Source organism: Leptodactylus fuscus, chromosome 3 (assembly GCF_031893055.1).
Source record: "Leptodactylus fuscus isolate aLepFus1 chromosome 3, aLepFus1.hap2, whole genome shotgun sequence".
NCBI classification, from domain to species: domain Eukaryota; kingdom Metazoa; phylum Chordata; class Amphibia; order Anura; family Leptodactylidae; genus Leptodactylus; species Leptodactylus fuscus.
The window spans coordinates 3797165-3816416 of record NC_134267.1 but is presented as its reverse complement, the minus strand read 5'-3'; the positions used below and the strand labels follow the sequence as shown (position 1 = coordinate 3816416).

At 43.4% G+C, this 19252-nt stretch overlaps 1 protein-coding gene across 5 annotated transcripts in view; it reads left to right on the top strand.

Annotated features, from left to right (window-relative positions):
* EHBP1 (EH domain binding protein 1) overlaps positions 1–19252 on the top strand; it is a 249130-nt gene that overhangs the window by 163872 nt on the left and 66006 nt on the right. For all 5 annotated transcript variants that reach the window (XM_075266974.1, XM_075266972.1, XM_075266971.1 and 2 more), the window contains 3 exons: positions 3267–3394; positions 7382–7520; positions 9783–9886. In XM_075266974.1, coding sequence (XP_075123075.1) covers positions 3267–3394; positions 7382–7520; positions 9783–9886 — 371 coding nt within the window. The remainder of the gene's footprint in view (positions 1–3266; positions 3395–7381; positions 7521–9782; positions 9887–19252) is intronic.

The window sequence follows — 19252 nt, the reverse complement described above, 5'->3', positions numbered from 1 at the left end:
GCGTATGTAAAGGGATCAAGACTGGCGTATGTAAGGGGAATCAAAACTGGCGTATGTAAGGGGGATCAAGACTGGCGTATGTAAGGGGATCAAGACTGGCGTATGTAAGGGGATCAAGACTGGCGTATGTAAAGGGATCAAGACTGGCGTATGTAACGGGATCAAGACTGGCATATATAAGGGGGATCAAGACTGGTGTATGTAAGGTATGTCAGGAGGATTTCCCAGCATATATAACAAGTACACAATTGTAATGAGAACACAACTTAAATTTAGGAATCCTGGGTGCTTGGACAAGTGTTTGTAAGTTTACAGCGGACCATAGCAGTCAGTGTGAATATAATATTTTTTATTTAAATGAAAGGGTTAATAGTTTATTTCTGTCAATTAACAAAATAAAGAGAATGAAGGAAAAATAAATGTAAATCCATCAATATTTGGTGTGACCTTTGCCCTTTGCCTTCTTCTCGGTACTTGCAGACAGTTTTTGGCAGATCTGGGCAGGGAGGTTGTTCCCGCCGCCATCTTGGATGACTAAGCCCAGATCTTCTGTGGATGTTGCTCCAATCCTTCTGTGTATTCATGTCATCCCAGACAGACTGGATGATGATGAGATCAGGGCGATATCTGCGGGGGCTGGATCATCCCTTCCAGGACTCCGCCTCCAAAGGGCAAAGGTCACGCCCAATATTGATGGGATTTAGATTTGTCTTCATTTTGTTAAATTAGTAAAATAAAATATTAACCCTTCTATTTCTGAAACCTTCTTACTGTGCAGCATTTTTTTTTCACACCTGCCTAAAAGTTTTGCCTTTTTTTTTCTGTATTATGGCCAATGGGATCGAGAGGAGGGAAGGTTCCTCCGCCTTCTGAAAATAAACGGATCACAATATAAACTATTTCATCCATGATAACGGACGGGATCCATCAGCAGATCTCTCTGTATAGCGAGTACATGTCAGATCGGGTAAAGAACACGACTGACGTGAGCGGGGCCTTGTCTTCCTGCAGACTCCATATACGTGAGCTGGGCCTTGTCTTCCTGCAGACTCCATATACGTGAGCTGGGCCTCGTCTTCCTGCAGACTCCATATACGTGAGCTGGGCCTCGTCTTCCTGCAGACTCCATATACGTGAGCTGGGCCTCGTCTTCCTGCAGACTCCATATACGTGAGCTGGGCCTCGTCTTCCTGCAGACTCCATATACGTGAGCTGGGCCTCGTCTTCCTGCAGACTCCATATACGTGAGCTGGGCCTTGTCTTCCTGCAGACTCCGTATACGTGAGCTGGGCCTTGTCTTCCTGCAGACTCCATATACGTGAGCTGGGCCTCGTCTTCCTGCAGACTCCATATACGTGAGCTGGGCCTTGTCTTCCTGCAGACTCCATATACGTGAGCTGGGCCTCGTCTTCCTGCAGACTCCATATACGTGAGCTGGGCCTCTTCTTCCTGCAGACTCCATATACGTGAGCTGGGCCTTGTCTTCCTGCAGACTCCATATACGTGAGCTGGGCCTTGTCTTCCTGCAGACTCCGTATACGTGAGCTGGGCCTTGTCTTCCTGCAGACTCCATATACGTGAGCTGGGCCTCTTCTTCCTGCAGACTCCATATACGTGAGCTGGGCCTCGTCTTCCTGCAGACTCCATATACGTGAGCTGGGCCTTGTCTTCCTGCAGACTCCATATACGTGAGCTGGGCCTTGTCTTCCTGCAGACTCCATATACGTGAGCTGGGCCTTGTCTTCCTGCAGACTCCATATACGTGAGCTGGGCCTTGTCTTCCTGCAGACTCCGTATACGTGAGCTGGGCCTTGTCTTCCTGCAGACTCCGTATACGTGAGCGGGGCCTTGTCTTCCTTCAGACTCCATATACGTGAGCTGGGCCTCGTCTTCCTGCAGACTCCATATACGTGAGCTGGGCCTCGTCTTCCTGCAGACTCCATATACGTGAGCTGGATCTCGTCTTCCTGCAGACTCCATATACGTGAGCTGGGCCTCGTCTTCCTGCAGACTCCATATACGTGAGCTGGGCCTCGTCTTCCTGCAGACTCCATATACGTGAGCTGGGCCTTGTCTTCCTGCAGACTCCATATACGTGAGCTGGGCCTTGTCTTCCTGCAGACTCCATATACGTGAGCTGGGCCTTGTCTTCCTGCAGACTCCATATACGTGAGCTGGGCCTTGTCTTCCTGCAGACTCCGTATACGTGAGCTGGGCCTTGTCTTCCTGCAGACTCCGTATACGTGAGCTGGGCCTTGTCTTCCTGCAGACTCCGTATACGTGAGCTGGGCCTTGTCTTCCTGCAGACTCCGTATACGTGAGCTGGGCCTTGTCTTCCTGCAGACTCCGTATACGTGAGCTGGGTCTTGTCTTCCTGCAGACTCCGTATACGTGAGCTGGGCCTTGTCTTCCTGCAGACTCCATATACGTGAGCTGGACCTTGTGTTCCTGCAGACTCCATATACGTGAGCTGGGCCTTGTCTTCCTGCAGACTCCATATACGTGAGCTGGACCTTGTGTTCCTGCAGACTCCATATACGTGAGCTGGGCCTTGTCTTCCTGCAGACTCCATATACGTGAGCTGGACCTTGTGTTCCTGCAGACTCCGTATACGTGAGCTGGGCCTTGTCTTCCTGCAGACTCCATATACGTGAGCTGGGCCTTGTCTTCCTGCAGACTCCATATACGTGAGCTGGACCTTGTGTTCCTGCAGACTCCGTATACCTGCAGTGCATGTTGGCCGGGTGCCCTCGTTACCGTGTTTTTCATAGTCGGAGCTGTAATAACACAATTTAGGCCCCTGAAGCAATTAAACCCCTTTAGTGACACTTCTCAGAAAGAAATGTGATCTTGTGCAGATGCCTCGGCCTCGTATAGTCGGAGTCAGCGCACGGTGTACCTGCATACCTGAGCCTGAGTGTGTACGTGTATCTACAGGACAGGCAATGTTTTAATTAACAAAGAGGTGAAAAAGTTCAGTCTCGCCTGGTGCAGAACATACAAAGTACCACCAGGTATTGACACGGAGCCAAGAACACGCTAATGTGCGAGCGGCTTTATGGCGACGGGCCTGTACGAGCCTGCAGACGTCTCCTCCATCTACATCTCTATCTCAGGCTCTCCTGTTACCTGCTTTGGGGATTTTTTCCTCTTTTTTTTTTTGTCTTTGTTGTTCCTATAACACTGAAGTCTAACAGGTTGTAAGATGACATATTGCTGAACAATGGCCAAGTCTCACTCTCTCCCCCTCTGATTTGTCTCCATAGCCGGACAGAACGCCAACTCTGTGGACGTCAAGTTGAAGAGACTTCTGGAGTCTCAGCCACAGGTAGCAAACTCCTTGTCCAATGCTGCTCAGAAAACATCACCCGAAGCCTCCGACAGAGACTTCAAGGTGAGTGGGACCGGCAATAAATACATCCGCTACACTGTGAATGGTGCAGCCGTCACTACATGGATGACACAGATACAGAGCAGAGCTATAGTGCAGGTGTAGCAGAGAGGATTCTGTCATGTAACTCGTCTCTGCTGCGTTGCTTGTGTGTTGTGATATCACTCAGCTCTGCTACATCTTGCACTAAAGCACACATGTGCGCCCTGACATTCTAGCACACGCAGCGTCACGATAAGACTCCTCTTCCTCGCAGCCTCTTATTATCTGAAGGGGATTTCGATGCTTTGCCGCTGCAGTTAGGGCCCTTTAACCGTTCTTGTGTTTTCTCTTATGTAAATGCACCATCTGGCATCTTTCATGTTGATAACACCATTTACACGTAGCAGCCATATTAACATGGAGAGAGCATTTAGGACCAGTCTGTACAAAGCCCAGAGTGAAGTCATGGAAGTGGCATCTATAATAGGCTTAGATTAGAAGTGACTGCTTACACCATTGTTGTCTAAACACATGAAGAAAGGGCAACAAATGCCGAGAAAATCCTGAAACTGAGACCATTCAATTGGATTGGACCTATCACAACTTTCATCTTCCCGAGATTTTTTTTAATAAGAGAAATTTAATTAGCATTAAAAAAAAAAAAAAAAAAAAACCTCCTGCGGGGGTGGGGCGGAAAAAATAATGAATAATTGGGTGAGCGGTGACGTCAGCGGTGACGGGGAGAAATGCAGATATTATTAGATTCTATACATTGTTACATTGTATATATTTAGATTGTGTGTTTTATAACTATGTAATATATATATATACACACACATGTATGAGGAAAATGATACATCTAGATATAGATGGGGGGGTTCTATGTTTATTTTATATCTAATAATAACAATTTGTGAATGTATAACTTAAAAATGTTTTTAAAAATCTTTACATTACAATATATGGTTAACTATAGCACTTATTTCTATGTACATTATACATGAATGTCTACATACTGCATGTGCTTATGTTCTATCCTTATATACATATATTACAATATACAGATGACTGATCATATGTACATGATATATAAATGTATATGTGTTTGTATGTTTGCACTATATATATATATATATATATATATATATATATATATATATATATATATATATATAATTTTTATTTTTTTTATTTTTTTAATTTATATATATATATATATATATATATATATATAATCTTTATATATACACCCCCCACCCCTCCAAAAGACCACCTTTTTAATAAGACCACTTACCCCTGGCATATTTTCCATTCTTCCATGTATTTGGCCTCCTGCCCATCTCCTTTAAGGCCTCCACCATTTGCGTTTCCCCTTGTATCTATGTATGTATTACGTAGATATATATGTATACAGCGACCTATTCCATACACATGACACAATCCATTCCTCTTACTAGGACGTTACTTACATTTCTTTGGAACGTCGAGGGGAACCTGTCAGTAAGATGACGGCTCCACGTCGTGTCTAACTTTTCACCCACCTGCAGGTTGTTAGGGGACTCCATCGCTGACTGAAAGGATTTCCTTCCCTGGATAGAGGAGCTCTTTGAAGTCCCAATACAATGACTTTCATTGCTTCCCTTGGCCTGTCTGTTCCAATAAACTGGTGATGAAAGTGCAGAGATCCTGCACCGGGAGAGTTTATGTCTCACCACAAAAGGGGTGCGGGGATCGGCCCGATCGCTGGATTTTGTATTATTTACAGGGGTATTTTGTGTGTTTGTGTCGGATGCAGTTTGCAATCTTCCTTTTTTTTTTATGTCATCCCGTGCTAGTTTTAATGTAAAATGAAGCCGGAGCAGGATTAATACAATGAATTGAAAAGGCTAACTGAATTAGTGGGCTTAGCGGAATACATTTGTAAAGTGGCAGAAGTCCTCGCCCATACAAAGAATTCTTAAAATGGGATTTAGTGGCTAATCGGACTGATAGTTAGCACATTGCTCGGCTTAGAGGAATGGCTAAGGTTTTATTGTTTTCTTAGGCGAGTGGAGGCTTTAAAGGGTTAACTCTTGGAGCGGAGTTTTTGAAGCACACAGTATTTTATGGGTTTGGGGTTGTTGGTTTTTTTTTCGTATGTGCGAGGGCGCCCTCATGCATAATACATGCAGGGGAATATAGCTAATGTTAATCCCGGTATTCATTTCACAGGAGTTGGCCCACGAGTTTGTTTGGGTGGCAGCAAACATTTAAGGAGATTCAGTCTCCGAGGCCGATACCTACTTAGAGGAAGGGTGATGTCTTGCTGCCCCTGTGGTCAGTGACCCTCACAGCCCCTGGTGCTTACTAATGACTTTGCTATTCCTTTATATTAATGCTGTTTTCTGCTTTTTGTTCTGTAGCCTTGTTGTCTGGGGTTTTTTTGGCATCGACTTTGGTTTGTATGGCAGGGCTAATAATAAAATCCAGTTTTCTACATTGATAAATGCTCCACTCTGCGTTGGCGGGGAAGGATAAACTGTTACCTTCCCCAGAGGGTTGAGCGTCCCCGACCCCCTCTAGGCTGCTGGGAGAAGGCGCTCATTATTGATTGTCTCAATGCAGAGGAAGGGCAAAGTCTTGGTAGCTTTTGATAACCAGTTTCAGCATTCAGCAGGCTTAGTTATTAGTCATGCATCTTAGGCTTCCCCTATTTACTTTCAAAACACTTAATAAAAATAATAAAAGATTAGGTGTAAAATGAAATATTTGTTTGGTACACGGGGCCCCGTATCTGCAGCTTCCACACACTACTCCGGTTTAGCCTTCTGGGATCTTTCATGTTGATAGACCCATTTGAATTTGCTACCAGTATTAGCATTGGAAGCCTTGCAAAAAAAAAAAAAAAAAAACCCTAACAATTGTCGCAGTAAAGGGCTTACCTATAAATCTGGCTTTGGAAAGGTATAGCTGATGAAATGCAGTTCAGTGGGGTTGTATTCTAATCCTACCTTTTCAGACTTCATACAGCATTAGTGCTTTATCTGAATGGGCATAAAATTAGAAACTAGTTCTTCTTGTTGTACAAGTCGGTGGGACTAGAAGACGATAGAATCCCTCCCCGGTAAGGTTGCAGCGAAAGGGGAAGAGATTAGCAGGGACAAGCTTTGCAATTGATATCAATCGCCTTCGGAATAGACGCAGCTGCAGGAAAACCTGGTGGAGGCTGAAAGTTCAGGATTTGGGTTCAGTTACCGAGGAATTGGGGGAGGTTTGGGCTCAGGCTTTAAATGAATTTATTTAGGAAAATTGTTTAATAAAAAAAAAAAAAAAAAAAAATTGTTCAATTTACAGAATATTCTAAAGTTGTGACAGTTCATCTATTAAATGCAGGTGGCAGAATTTAGGAATTTTTCCCAAATTAAATTGGTTAGTTGTGAAATAAAAAAAAAATGTAAAAAGTGAATAAAGGCCGCGCATGGAGTCTTGGCGTCTTGACTTGACTTGGCTACATCCACATATATGCCTCTTCTGTAGCTTTTTTTTTTTTTTTTTTTTTTTTTTTTTTTTTTGTGTCTACAAGACTTTTTCTTGATATCGACATGTTAAAGGCATATTCCCATTAAAAGAAACATGGCGTAAATCAGTCTGAGAGCGTAAGGTTGTGATCAGAGTCGTCATTGGAGCAGGGGTGACAGTCACAGGACTGAATGCATGTATGTGCCATAGATGAGCGTCCCACCAAACCCCCATCCAGATACAAATTTGATGCTAAATTGTAGTGGTCCGGTACAAGATTACCTTGGAGATATCCGGCTACATCTCCATGTCTTTCTTAATAACTCCTGTATCAAACCATATAAAACCGCACACAATGTTATCACTCAGTTGCTAATTTATTCATATATTTCCAGGGAGAGTTACAGAGGCACAACACACGTCTCTAAGAAATAATACTTCAATACTACAATGACCAAGTCTCTCCATTCTGTCGATTCACTCTTATCATTATCTCCTGACGTTTCTTAGAATGGTACTGAAGAATCTGGCGCAGACAGACCGCAGAAACCTACCGATCGCTTCAAGACTCCCGTAGTGATCAACAAAGATTTAACAGTCAGGAAAATAGAACTGGAGTCCTACAGTCAGTGGGTGGAGATCTGTCCAGGTATTGCGAGGACTGCTTTCATATTGTCAATTGTTTGCTGACCAGTGTAGTAACGGCGTGTTCCTGATGAGTCTACAAATTCCTAGTCCTCATAGGGCAAGCAACTCCCAACGCTGGATAGATAAGCCCTGTACGGCCCCTAAGACCAGGCATTGCCTTATTACTGTAGTTTCCCATTCCAGAAGACCTCTACTTCCATTCTTACTTCAAAGGGGCTTGGAAGACATTAAGGAAAGACTGTAAAGTCTAAAATACCTTCCTAACCACTTATGATGCTGTGATGGGGCCTGTAATAAGATCTGCTGAGATAATCATCTGCCTCAAGTGCATCAGGGGCGGAGTCTGATTTGCCTACAAGTGCTTTGACTGTTCTCTAGAATTGGTGCCCAGTAGTGAATGACATTATCAGCGTCTACCTGCATTACAGCTGCTTGCAGACATAACTAGTAAATCAGGTCCCGCCCCTAGTGCACTTGCTGGCTGATTTGCATATCCATAACAATGTTGATTATCTCTGCGTTGCTTCATCAGTCTTTGGCCTCGTAGGTTTCTGCTTCTGTGAAAGACCCCTGCTTGGCATTATTATTGGTTTGGGAGGTTTTCTGGACCTGATGTAATTCTTGCCCAGCGCTATTCCTTGGCCGTCATATGTTAATTACCTTATATATGTTAATTACTTTGATCATATTTGAGCCGGATGTGATCAGTTATCCCTACTGCTAAAATAATAATTGTAAAGTAACTTGCCTTCCTGCTGCTGACTTTTGGGAAAGTCCCGCCCCAGAGGATCTGTCCTGTCCCACTGTGTAGAGCTTAAAGGGGTCTCCAAGACCCTATGTGCATTGGATAGTGCTGGCCTATCCATTTCTGTGATTGTCATTAGTATCCAGTACACGTCGGATCTTGGACAATCCCTTTAATTTCCACTATGATGTGGAGAAACTGAACATGCACTGACTGGTTTATCCTCAGATTACCCAACAAGGGGCAACTTTGTGATTCGCTTTGTGTCAGGGGACCCTTCTAACACACGGCCTAATCTTTTATCATACTGATGTTCAGGGATCATTTCTGCTCATTTTGATGACGAGAATATCCTGCAGCCTGTCCCTGATATCAAATGGGCAGAAACCTTGACAGACCCCATTATAAAACCATTATGTTCCTTGGATCCATCATGTGCCACAGATATAAACAGTCCCTTAGTTGAGGACAGATTCCTATATTTGCAAACTATCTGATCATAAGACTCAAACTGTATTTGTCAAAAGTGTCTGGCAAGAAACATAGCAACCAATCAGAGTGTAGCTTTTATTCTTCCAAAGCAGTTTAAAGAGGACCTTTCACCATCTCCTCCAATTGTAGTTCTTAGCATCTGTTAATAGGCGCCGATCCTTTGATTCCAGGACAGTTGGACTTTTCTCTGTAGCCCTCACCATTACTGAGTAACAAGAACAGGTAGTTTTGGTGCCTGATGTGCTAATTAAGCTCTGTAATGTCAGAAGGGCGGGGTCAGGCAGAGGGGTGTGAATCAAAATCCTGACACCGCCCTCCTGACAGTTTAGAGAATAAATAGTATATCAGGCACTAAAACTAACAGCAATGATTGCTCAGGAACGGTGAGGACTAGAGAAAAAATTCCAACTGCGCCAGAATCAGTGGAGCAGCGACTATTAAACAATGTAAAGACTTGTTGGAGGTGGGGAAAGGTTCCCTTTAAGGAATGAAAACTGACTTGGGATTGGTCATTGTGAACAAGTAACACCAGGTTCACAACTGCGTTGTTCTGTCCATTCTTCTGGTCCATCGCAGGATCCGAAGAATGGAAAAGCAAACCACGAAGTGATGGCCAGCCATGGACCTCAAGGGACTCCATTGACTATAGTGGGCCCCATTGGGTGTCCATTATTATTTGAACACCACCGACAAGAAATCTGCCCTTGTGGGACTTGTCTGGGATGTCGGAGCCTCCGCTGCAGATGTGACTGTAGCCTAAGTTCTGATGACTCAGGCCCCGCTTACTATACTGGTATCACTGATACAGCGTTTTTTTTTATCCTTTTCATGTCTTTCTATGTATTTACCGCCAGAAGTTTTACTCTTGTAACAAGGGCCGTCGTGTTTTCTTTCATTCTAAGTGTTTCTTTACCTCCAGTCGATACCAATCAGCGCTAACGGCTCGTACACTTGTGCGAGTCCCATCCTCCGCCTCCCACCAAAATATAATGGACTTTCTCCGGCTTCTGTTTATTTATTTTGCAGAGATGAAAAGGCAAAGATCAATGCAAGAGGACACAAAAAGAGGGAATGAAGGAGCCATGATAACCGAGCCCCAGAAGAAGCCCTCAGAAGATGAAGTGCTAAATGTATTTCACTTTCCCCTCTCTCTGCCCTATTCCACGATGGCTGATAATTCTCCCCCGCATGGGAAAATTGTGCTTTTATTTGTTAAAAATGAGATGTTAGGGGTTTTTTATTTCTTCCTGGAGATGTCAATCTCTGGTGCATTGAAATCTCTGTAAGAGGGGCGCAGCGCTGAATTAGTCTGCACCAAGGTGATAATTGTCAGATAAAAAAAAAAATGAATTTCTCTCACTTGCAAAAAGTCGCCCCCCCCCCCCCCCTTCTGGTACGAGGCGTTGCCATTGAGGACACTTCCCATCCCAAGATGCCAGTATTGATCTAGCAGGAGGATTTTAATTATTACAATGGAAGATAGCGCAGGGCTGCCGTTAGAGGGACAAGTCACAGGAGACCTGCTCGGTTTTTCCCAGCCAACCCATTTTGTTGACTTGGGTTAATGGGTGTTCAACCTTTCCATTATCCAGATCAGCCGTGAATTACCAGCTGAATGATGTTTGCATTAATATAATATATATGGTAATTTCTTCACTTAATTAACGGGGAGGTTCAGCTCGGTAGGAGTATGGGCTGATCATGTGTAAAATTGATTTGTGAGGGAAATATTTAATAGACCGCGGGGAGAAAGCAGCGTTTGATGGACAGCTGTGTCGGGACGGATAGAGGAAGGAACACGCTGGTGTCTCCCAGCATGCCCTAGCCGGAGTGTGACAGCGGCCATTCACTGCACATAATGTGACAAATTGGCTTCCTTGTCTATCGTTCAGCCGAGATGCCAAAGATTGGCTTAGACGGTGTCCGGACCAAAGGTTATTAGAAGAAGACCTGGCGTTTCACAAGGAACCATGTATAGCCGGGACGTCCTTGACACATTGACAGATCTAGTTCATACGGTTTCAGGATGTCTAAATGTTGGTGGAGTAATTAGTCGTCCGCCCGCGCCGGCGCTGCGTAATAGGCTGGGCTGAAATCAATTCTATTGACTGTAAGTCATTTGGATAATATCCTTTGTTACACAAGATCCCGACTTTAATGGGAGCAGAAAACGCACCCAGGCCTTTAGTCAGGAGGATTCTTGCCAAGTAATTGTGGAAGGCGTTTGCGGAGCCCGAAGGAGATTTTGGCTCTTGTTGTTGGTAGACGACACTCGGGCTTGGTTCACACCTGCCTTAGGTTAACACATAAATAGTGCAGCAAACTGTGTCCACCATGACCAAAAGCCCATGTGCCCCATTCTAGTCAGCAGGGCCGTCCGATTATTGGTGCTGGTCATGGGACAGGGTCAGAGGTGCCATCATTTTTGTGGTTTTGCTCCTATGATGTGAACAGAGCCTTAAAGGGGTTGTCCACCGTTATAATATTGGTAGCCTATTCATTGGAGAGGTCATCCTCTGTGGAGGTCCAACAGCTAGGACCCCAGCAGATCAGCAGTGGTGGTGGGGTTAGGATATTCTGCAGTACCTATAACCCAGCACTATACAGTGAGCAGCGGAGCTTTGCTGACCCAGAACAGCTGATCTGTGGTCTTCCCAGTTGTTGGACCCCTGCAGATCTAATATTGATGGCCTGTCCTAAGGAAAGCCCCTCCGTATTAGAAAGGTCGTTAACCCCTTTAAGACTCTGATCACGTAACATGACGGATTGTCAATCAGTATTAGATATGTGGATAACCCCTTTAAGGCTCTGATGACATCACATGATGGATAGTCCATCAGTATTAGATACGCAGATAACCCCTTTAAGGCTCTGATGACATCACATGACGGATAGTCCATCAGTATTAGATACGTGGATAACCCCTTTAAGGCTCTGATGACATCACATGACGGATAGTCCATCAGTATTAGATACGTGGATAACCCCTTTAAGGCTCTGATGACATCACATGACGGATAGTCCATCAGTATTAGATACGTGGATAATCCCTTTAAGGCTCTGATGACATCACATAGTCCATTAGTATTATATACGTGGATAACCCCTTTAAGGCTCTGATGACATCACATGACGGATAGTCCATCAGTATTAGATACGTGGATAATCCCTTTAAGGCTCTGATGACATCACATAGTCCATTAGTATTATATACGTGGATAACCCCTTTAAGGCTCTGATGACATCACATGACGGATAGTCCATCAGTATTAGATATGTGGATAACCCCTTTAAGGCTCTGATGACATCACATGACGGATAGTCCATCAGTATTAGATATGTGGATAACCCCTTTAAGGCTCTGATGACATCACATGACGGATAGTCCATCAGTATTAGATACGTGGATAATCCCTTTAAGGCTCTGATGACATCACATAGTCCATTAGTATTATATACGTGGATAACCCCTTTAAGGCTCTGATGACATCACATGACGGATAGTCCATCAGTATTAGATACGTGGATAATCCCTTTAAGGCTCTGATGACATCACATAGTCCATTAGTATTATATACGTGGATAACCCCTTTAAGGCTCTGATGACATCACATGACGGATAGTCCATCAGTATTAGATATGTGGATAACCCCTTTAAGGCTCTGATGACATCACATGACGGATAGTCCATCAGTATTAGATACGTGGATAATCCCTTTAAGGCTCTGATGACATCACATAGTCCATTAGTATTATATATGTGGATAACCCCTTTAAGGCTCTGATGACATCACATGACGGATAGTCCATCAGTATTAGATATGTGGATAACCCCTTTAAGGCTCTGATGACATCACATAGTCCATTAGTATTATATACGTGGATAACCCCTTTAAGGCTCTGATGACATCACATGACGGATAGTCCATCAGTATTAGATACGTGGATAATCCCTTTAAGGCTCTGATGACATCACATAGTCCATTAGTATTATATACGTGGATGACCCCTTTAAGGCTCTGATGACATCACATGATGGATAGTCCATCAGTATTAGATACGTGGATAATCCCTTTAAGGCTCTGATGACATCACATAGTCCATTAGTATTAGATACGTGGATAATCCCTTTAAGGCTCTGATGACATCACATGACGGATAGTCCATCAGTATTAGATATGTGGATAACCCCTTTAAGGCTCTGATGACATCACATAACGGATAGTCCATCAGTATTAGATACGTGGATAACCCCTTTAAGGCTCTGATGACATCACATGACGGATAGTCCATCAGTATTAGATATGTGGATAACCCCTTTAAGGCTCTGATGACATCACATAGTCCATTAGTATTATATACGTGGATAACCCCTTTAAGGCTCTGATGACATCACATGACGGATAGTCCATCAGTATTAGATACGTGGATAATCCCTTTAAGGCTCTGATGACATCACATAGTCCATTAGTATTATATACGTGGATAACCCCTTTAAGGCTCTGATGACATCACATGATGGATAGTCCATCAGTATTAGATACGTGGATAATCCCTTTAAGGCTCTGATGACATCACATAGTCCATTAGTATTAGATACGTGGATAACCCCTTTAAGGCTCTGATGACATCACATGACGGATAGTCCATCAGTAACCCCTTTAATACGTGTTTTGTTTGGACACATAAGGATGGACACAGTGGGCAGATTTATTAAAGAGTCTTAAAGGAGAACTGTCTTTGTTGCCCATAGCAACCAATCACATTACACCTTTCATTTTTCAGGTCAGTATAAGAGATGAGAGCTGCGCTGTGATTGGTGGATTTCTTATAGCCCCCCCCCCCCTCACTGATACGCCCCATACTGTTAGTAAGACCACGTTCACACATACATATTACGCAGGTTTTCGGTGACATTATGTGGTGTATTGCTGTCCCTTTATATGGGGAAGCTCTTCCCCCTCAGAGGGTCTCCGGCCCCCCTTTATATTCCTGTATTCCCAGTGTAGGGCAGCCATTGCCTGTCAGCCTGGGGTAATGGCGGCCTCGCTGCTTCTGTCTGTCAGGATGTAATTCAGTCTCTTCTATCAGATTTCCTAATAGGCCTATCCCGGCAACATGTCAGAACAGTCGCTCCTGCTTTGTGCGGCCGCCGTCTCCGTGATGGATAACACCGCGCAGCGTTTAGCACTTCTGTTCTAGCCAGCTGTGTGCGTAAACAAGATTATATTGTGGCCTCCGCCATCCTCATCAGCGGCGTAGCCTGTCCTCGCGTGAACCGTGGACTACTGTATACCATTACATACTACTGTATACTACATTCTACTGTATACTACTGTATACTACTACACACTACTGCGTACTACGGTATACTATAACATACTACTGTATACTACTACATACTACTGTATACTACTACATACTATTACATACTACTGTATACTACTACACACTATTACATACTACTGTATACTACTACACACTACTGCGTACTACTGTGTACTATTACATACTACTATATACTACTACATACTACTGTATACTATAACATACTACTATATACTATTACATACTACTGTATACTATTACATACTACTACATACTACTGTATACCATTACATACTACTGTATACTACATTCTACTGTATACTACTGTATACTACTACATACTACTGTATACTACTGTATACTACTACATACTACTGTATACTACTACATACTACTGTATACTACTACACACTACTGCGTACTACGGTATACTATAACATACTACTGTATACTACTGCGTACTACTACATACTACTGTATACTACTACATACTATTACATACTACTGTATACTACTGCGTACTACTACATACTACTGTATACTACTACATACTATTACATACTACTGTATACTACTACACACTATTACATACTACTGTATACTACTACACACTACTGCGTACTACTGTGTACTATTACATACTACTATATACTACTACATACTACTACATACTATTACATACTACTGTATACTACTACACACTATTACATACTACTGTATACTACTACACACTACTGCGTACTACTGTGTACTACTACATACTACTGTATACTACTACGTACTACTGTATACTACTGCGTACTACTACATACTACTGTATACTACTACATACTATTACATACTACTGTATACTACTACACACTACTGCGTACTACGGTATACTATAACATACTACTGTATACTACTGCGTACTACTACATACTACTGTATACTACTACACACTATTACATACTACTGTATACTACTACACACTACTGCGTACTACTGTGTACTATTACATACTACTGTATACTACTACATACTATTACATACTACTGTATACTACTACACACTATTACATACTACTGTATACTACTACACACTATTACATACTACTGTATACTACTACACACTACTGCGTACTACTGATCAAATCAAATCAAAAAATGCTTTATTGGCACGTCCGAATAGGTATTTGGCATTGCCAAAGCTAGTAAAGTGGGTGGGTGGGGGGGGGAGTTGGGTTGGGTGGGTGGTGGGTATGGGGGGGGGGGGGGTTCGGTTATAACAGTCCATGGAGTCTCATCTTCCTCTTCGTTGGTGACTGCTATATGGGGAGGTGGGGGTGGGTGGGGCGGGTGTATTGGGATAAATATAACAGTCCATGGAGTCTCATCTTCCTCTGGTTTGGTGACAGCTGGACACGTATTGGGCAGCGATCTCCACAGTGGCTTCTTCTTCTCCCAGTAGGATGTAGAGTTTCCTCTTCTCGTCTGCAGATATGAAGTCTGGGATGTGGGCAGAGAGTCTTTGGTAGTAGACGGCCCTTATAGCTGAGTATTTGGTGCAGTGTAGCAGGAAGTGGGTCTGGTCTTCTAGGGCCCCCTGGTCACAGTGCTGGCACAGTCTCTTCTCCCGTGGCTTGTACGTCTGTCTGTATCGCCCCGTCTCTATCTCTAGGTTGTGGGCGCTCAGTCTGTATCGGCTCAGGGTCTGTCTGTGCTTGGGGTGGCGTATTCTCTCCAGGTAGGTGGCCATGGTGTAGTCCCTTTGTAGGGATTGGTACACATTGGTGAGTTTCTTGGAGTTATTTATTTCGTTTCTCCATTCTTCAATGTACCGCTCTCTGTTTGCCTCTGTGGTCGCCTTTATTTCGGCCTTGGTTATCATCTGTTGGAGTTTTTGGTTTGGTGGTTGGCTGCTGTTTGGTTGTTGAATGTCTGGTTTGCTCAGGTGGCTTAGCCATGCTTGGTGGTGGTAGGAGTCGCTCCCCTGGATGTGTGCCTGGAAAGCTAGCGCCCTCTTCTGTATGGTGAGCCATAGGGGGAGTCTGCCTAGCTCTGCCCTGCAGGCTATGTTGGTGGTGTTGCGATGGACATGGAGCAGGTATTTGCAGAACTCCAGGTGGAAGTTCTCTGTTGGGCTGGAATCCCACTTTGGCTGGTCTGGGTAGGTGGCTGGGCCCCAAACCTCACTGCCATAGAGAAGGATCGGGGAGATGACAGCGTCAAATATCTTCATCCAGACCCTCACCGGTGGTTTGAGGTGGTACAGTTGTCTTCTGATGGCGTAGAAGGTTCTGCAGGCTTTTGCTTTCAGGGTTTCTATTGCTGCTTTGAAGCTTCCTGTTTGGCTGAGCTCCAGCCCCAGGTAGGTGTAGCTGTTGGTTTTCTCCAGTGTGGAGCCGTTCAGTGTGAATTGTGGGGTGGTGGAGGCTTTATTGTGGCCCTTCTTCTGGAATACCATGATTTTGGTCTTCTTCTGGTTGATGGGTAGGGTCCATGTGGTGCTGAATTTTTCCAGCACTGACAGGCTTTCTTGGAGGTCTTTCTCGGTGGGGGCCAGGAGTAGGAGGTCATCGGCATACAGCAGGAACTTCACCTCTCGATTGTTCAGGGTGAGGCCTGGGGTTGGTGAGGTCTCCAGGGCTGTAGCCAGTTCATTGATATAGATGTTGAAGAGCGTTGGGCTCAGGCTACAGCCTTGTCTGACCCCTCGGGCCTGTTGGAAGTATGCGGTCCTTTTCCCATTCACCTTCACACTGCACTGGTTTCCGGTGTAGGAGCTCTTGATGACGTCGTACGTTCTTCCTCCTATTCCACTCTCTAGGAGTTTTAGAAGTAGGCCTGGGTGCCATACTGAATCAAACGCCTTCTTAAAGTCCACGAAGCAGGCGAATATCTTGCCTCTTCTGGTGTTGTGGACGTGCGTCTTGATGAGGCTGTGCAGGGTGTAGATATGGTCTGTGGTGCGGTGGTTTGGCATGAACCCTGCTTGGCTCTTGCTGAGGACCCCGTGTTGTGTGAGGAAGGTGAGGATTCTGTTATTGATGATGCTGTTGAACAGTTTCCCTAGCGTGCTGCTGACGCAGATCCCTCTGTAGTTGTTGGGGTCATATTGGTCCCCATTCTTGTAGATGGGGGTTATGAGCCCTTTGTTCCAGTCTTCGGGGAAGTGTCCAGCATTGAGCACGAGGGTGAATAGCTTTGCCAGTGCCGCGTGTATTGCTGGAGGGCTGTATTTCATCATCTCTGGTAGGATGCCGTCAGGGCCACTGGCCTTTTTGCCTTTCAGCACGGCAATTCTTTCCTGTATATCTTTTATGGTGATTGGTGAGTCCAGAGGGTTCTGGAAGTCTTTGATGACTTTCTCCATGTCCCTCAGTTTGGTGATTATCTGTTGCTGTTCTGGAGTTAGTTCTTCTTCTGGGATGTTTTTGTAGAGACCTCTGAAGTAGTTGAGCCAGATATTGCCATTTTGGATGTGGAGAGAGTTTTTCTTGGGCTTTGTGCCCATGTGGTGCCAGGTCTCCCAGAATGAGCTGTCCTGGAGGGAGTCCTCTAGTTGCTCAATTTTGTGGGAGAGGTATCTCTGTTTCTTCTCTCTGAGGGTGCCCTTGTATTGCTTGCATAGATTGCTGTAGGCTTCCCTCACCTCCTTGTTGTTGGGGTCCCTGTGTTTTTGGTTGGAGGCTGTTCTTAGGGTATGGCGTAGTGCTCTGCAGTCGCTGTCGAACTATTTGTGGGACTGTTTGTTGGTTTGTCTTATGGGTTTGGTTCATTTCAGGCCTGCTAGTTCTGCTGTGGTCTGTAGGATGTACTTGAGATCCTTCACAGCTCTGGTGACTCCCTGTTGGTCTGGCTGATAGGTGTTTGTATGGAAGTTTGTGAGCAGTGTCTTGATTTCGGGTCGGTTGGTTGCGTTGCTATATTCTATGGCCTGGTGGTTGGCCCATTTGAAATGTCTTGGTAGGTTGTAGAGGCCGGACTGTTGGGGCTCATGTATGGGTGTTTTGTTCCTGGTTCTCATGTATACTGTGTACTATTACATACTACTATATACTACTACATACTACTGTATACTATTACATACTACTGTATACTACTACATACTACTGTATACTATAACATACTACTATATACTATTACATACTACTATATACTACTGTATACCATTACATACTACTGTATACTACATTCTACTGTATACTACTGTATACTACTACATACTATTACATACTACTGTATACTACATTCTACTGTATACTACTGTATACTACTACATACTATTACATACTACTGTATACTACTACATACTATTACATACTACTGTATACTACACACTATTACATACTACTGTATACTACTACACACTACTGCGTACTACTGTGTACTATTACATACTACTATATACTACTACATACTACTGTATACTATTACATACTACTGTATACTATAACATACTACTATATACTATTACATACTACTGTATACTATTACATACTACTACATACTACTGTATACCATTACATACTACTGTATACTACATTCTACTGTATACTACTGTATACTACTACATACTATTACATACTACTGTATACTACTGTATACTACTACATACTATTACATACTACTGTATACTACTACATACTATTACATACTACTGTATACTACTGTATACTATTACATACTACTATATACTATTAAATACTACTACATACTACATTCTACTGTATACTACTACATATTACTATATACTATTACAAACTACTGTATACTACTACATATTACTGTATACTACTGTATACTACTACATACTACTGTATACTACTACATACTATTACATACTACTGTATACTACTACACACTATTACATACTACTGTATACTACTACACACTACTGCGTACTACTGTGTACTATTACATACTACTACATACTACTGTATACTATAACATACTACTGTATACTATTACATACTACTGTATACTACTACATACTACTGTATACTATAACATACTACTATATACTATTACATACTACTGTATACTATTACATACTACTACATACTACTGTATACCATTACATACTACTGTATACTACATTCTACTGTATACTACTACATACTATTACATACTACTGTATACTATTACATACTACTATATACTATTAAATACTACTACATTCTACTG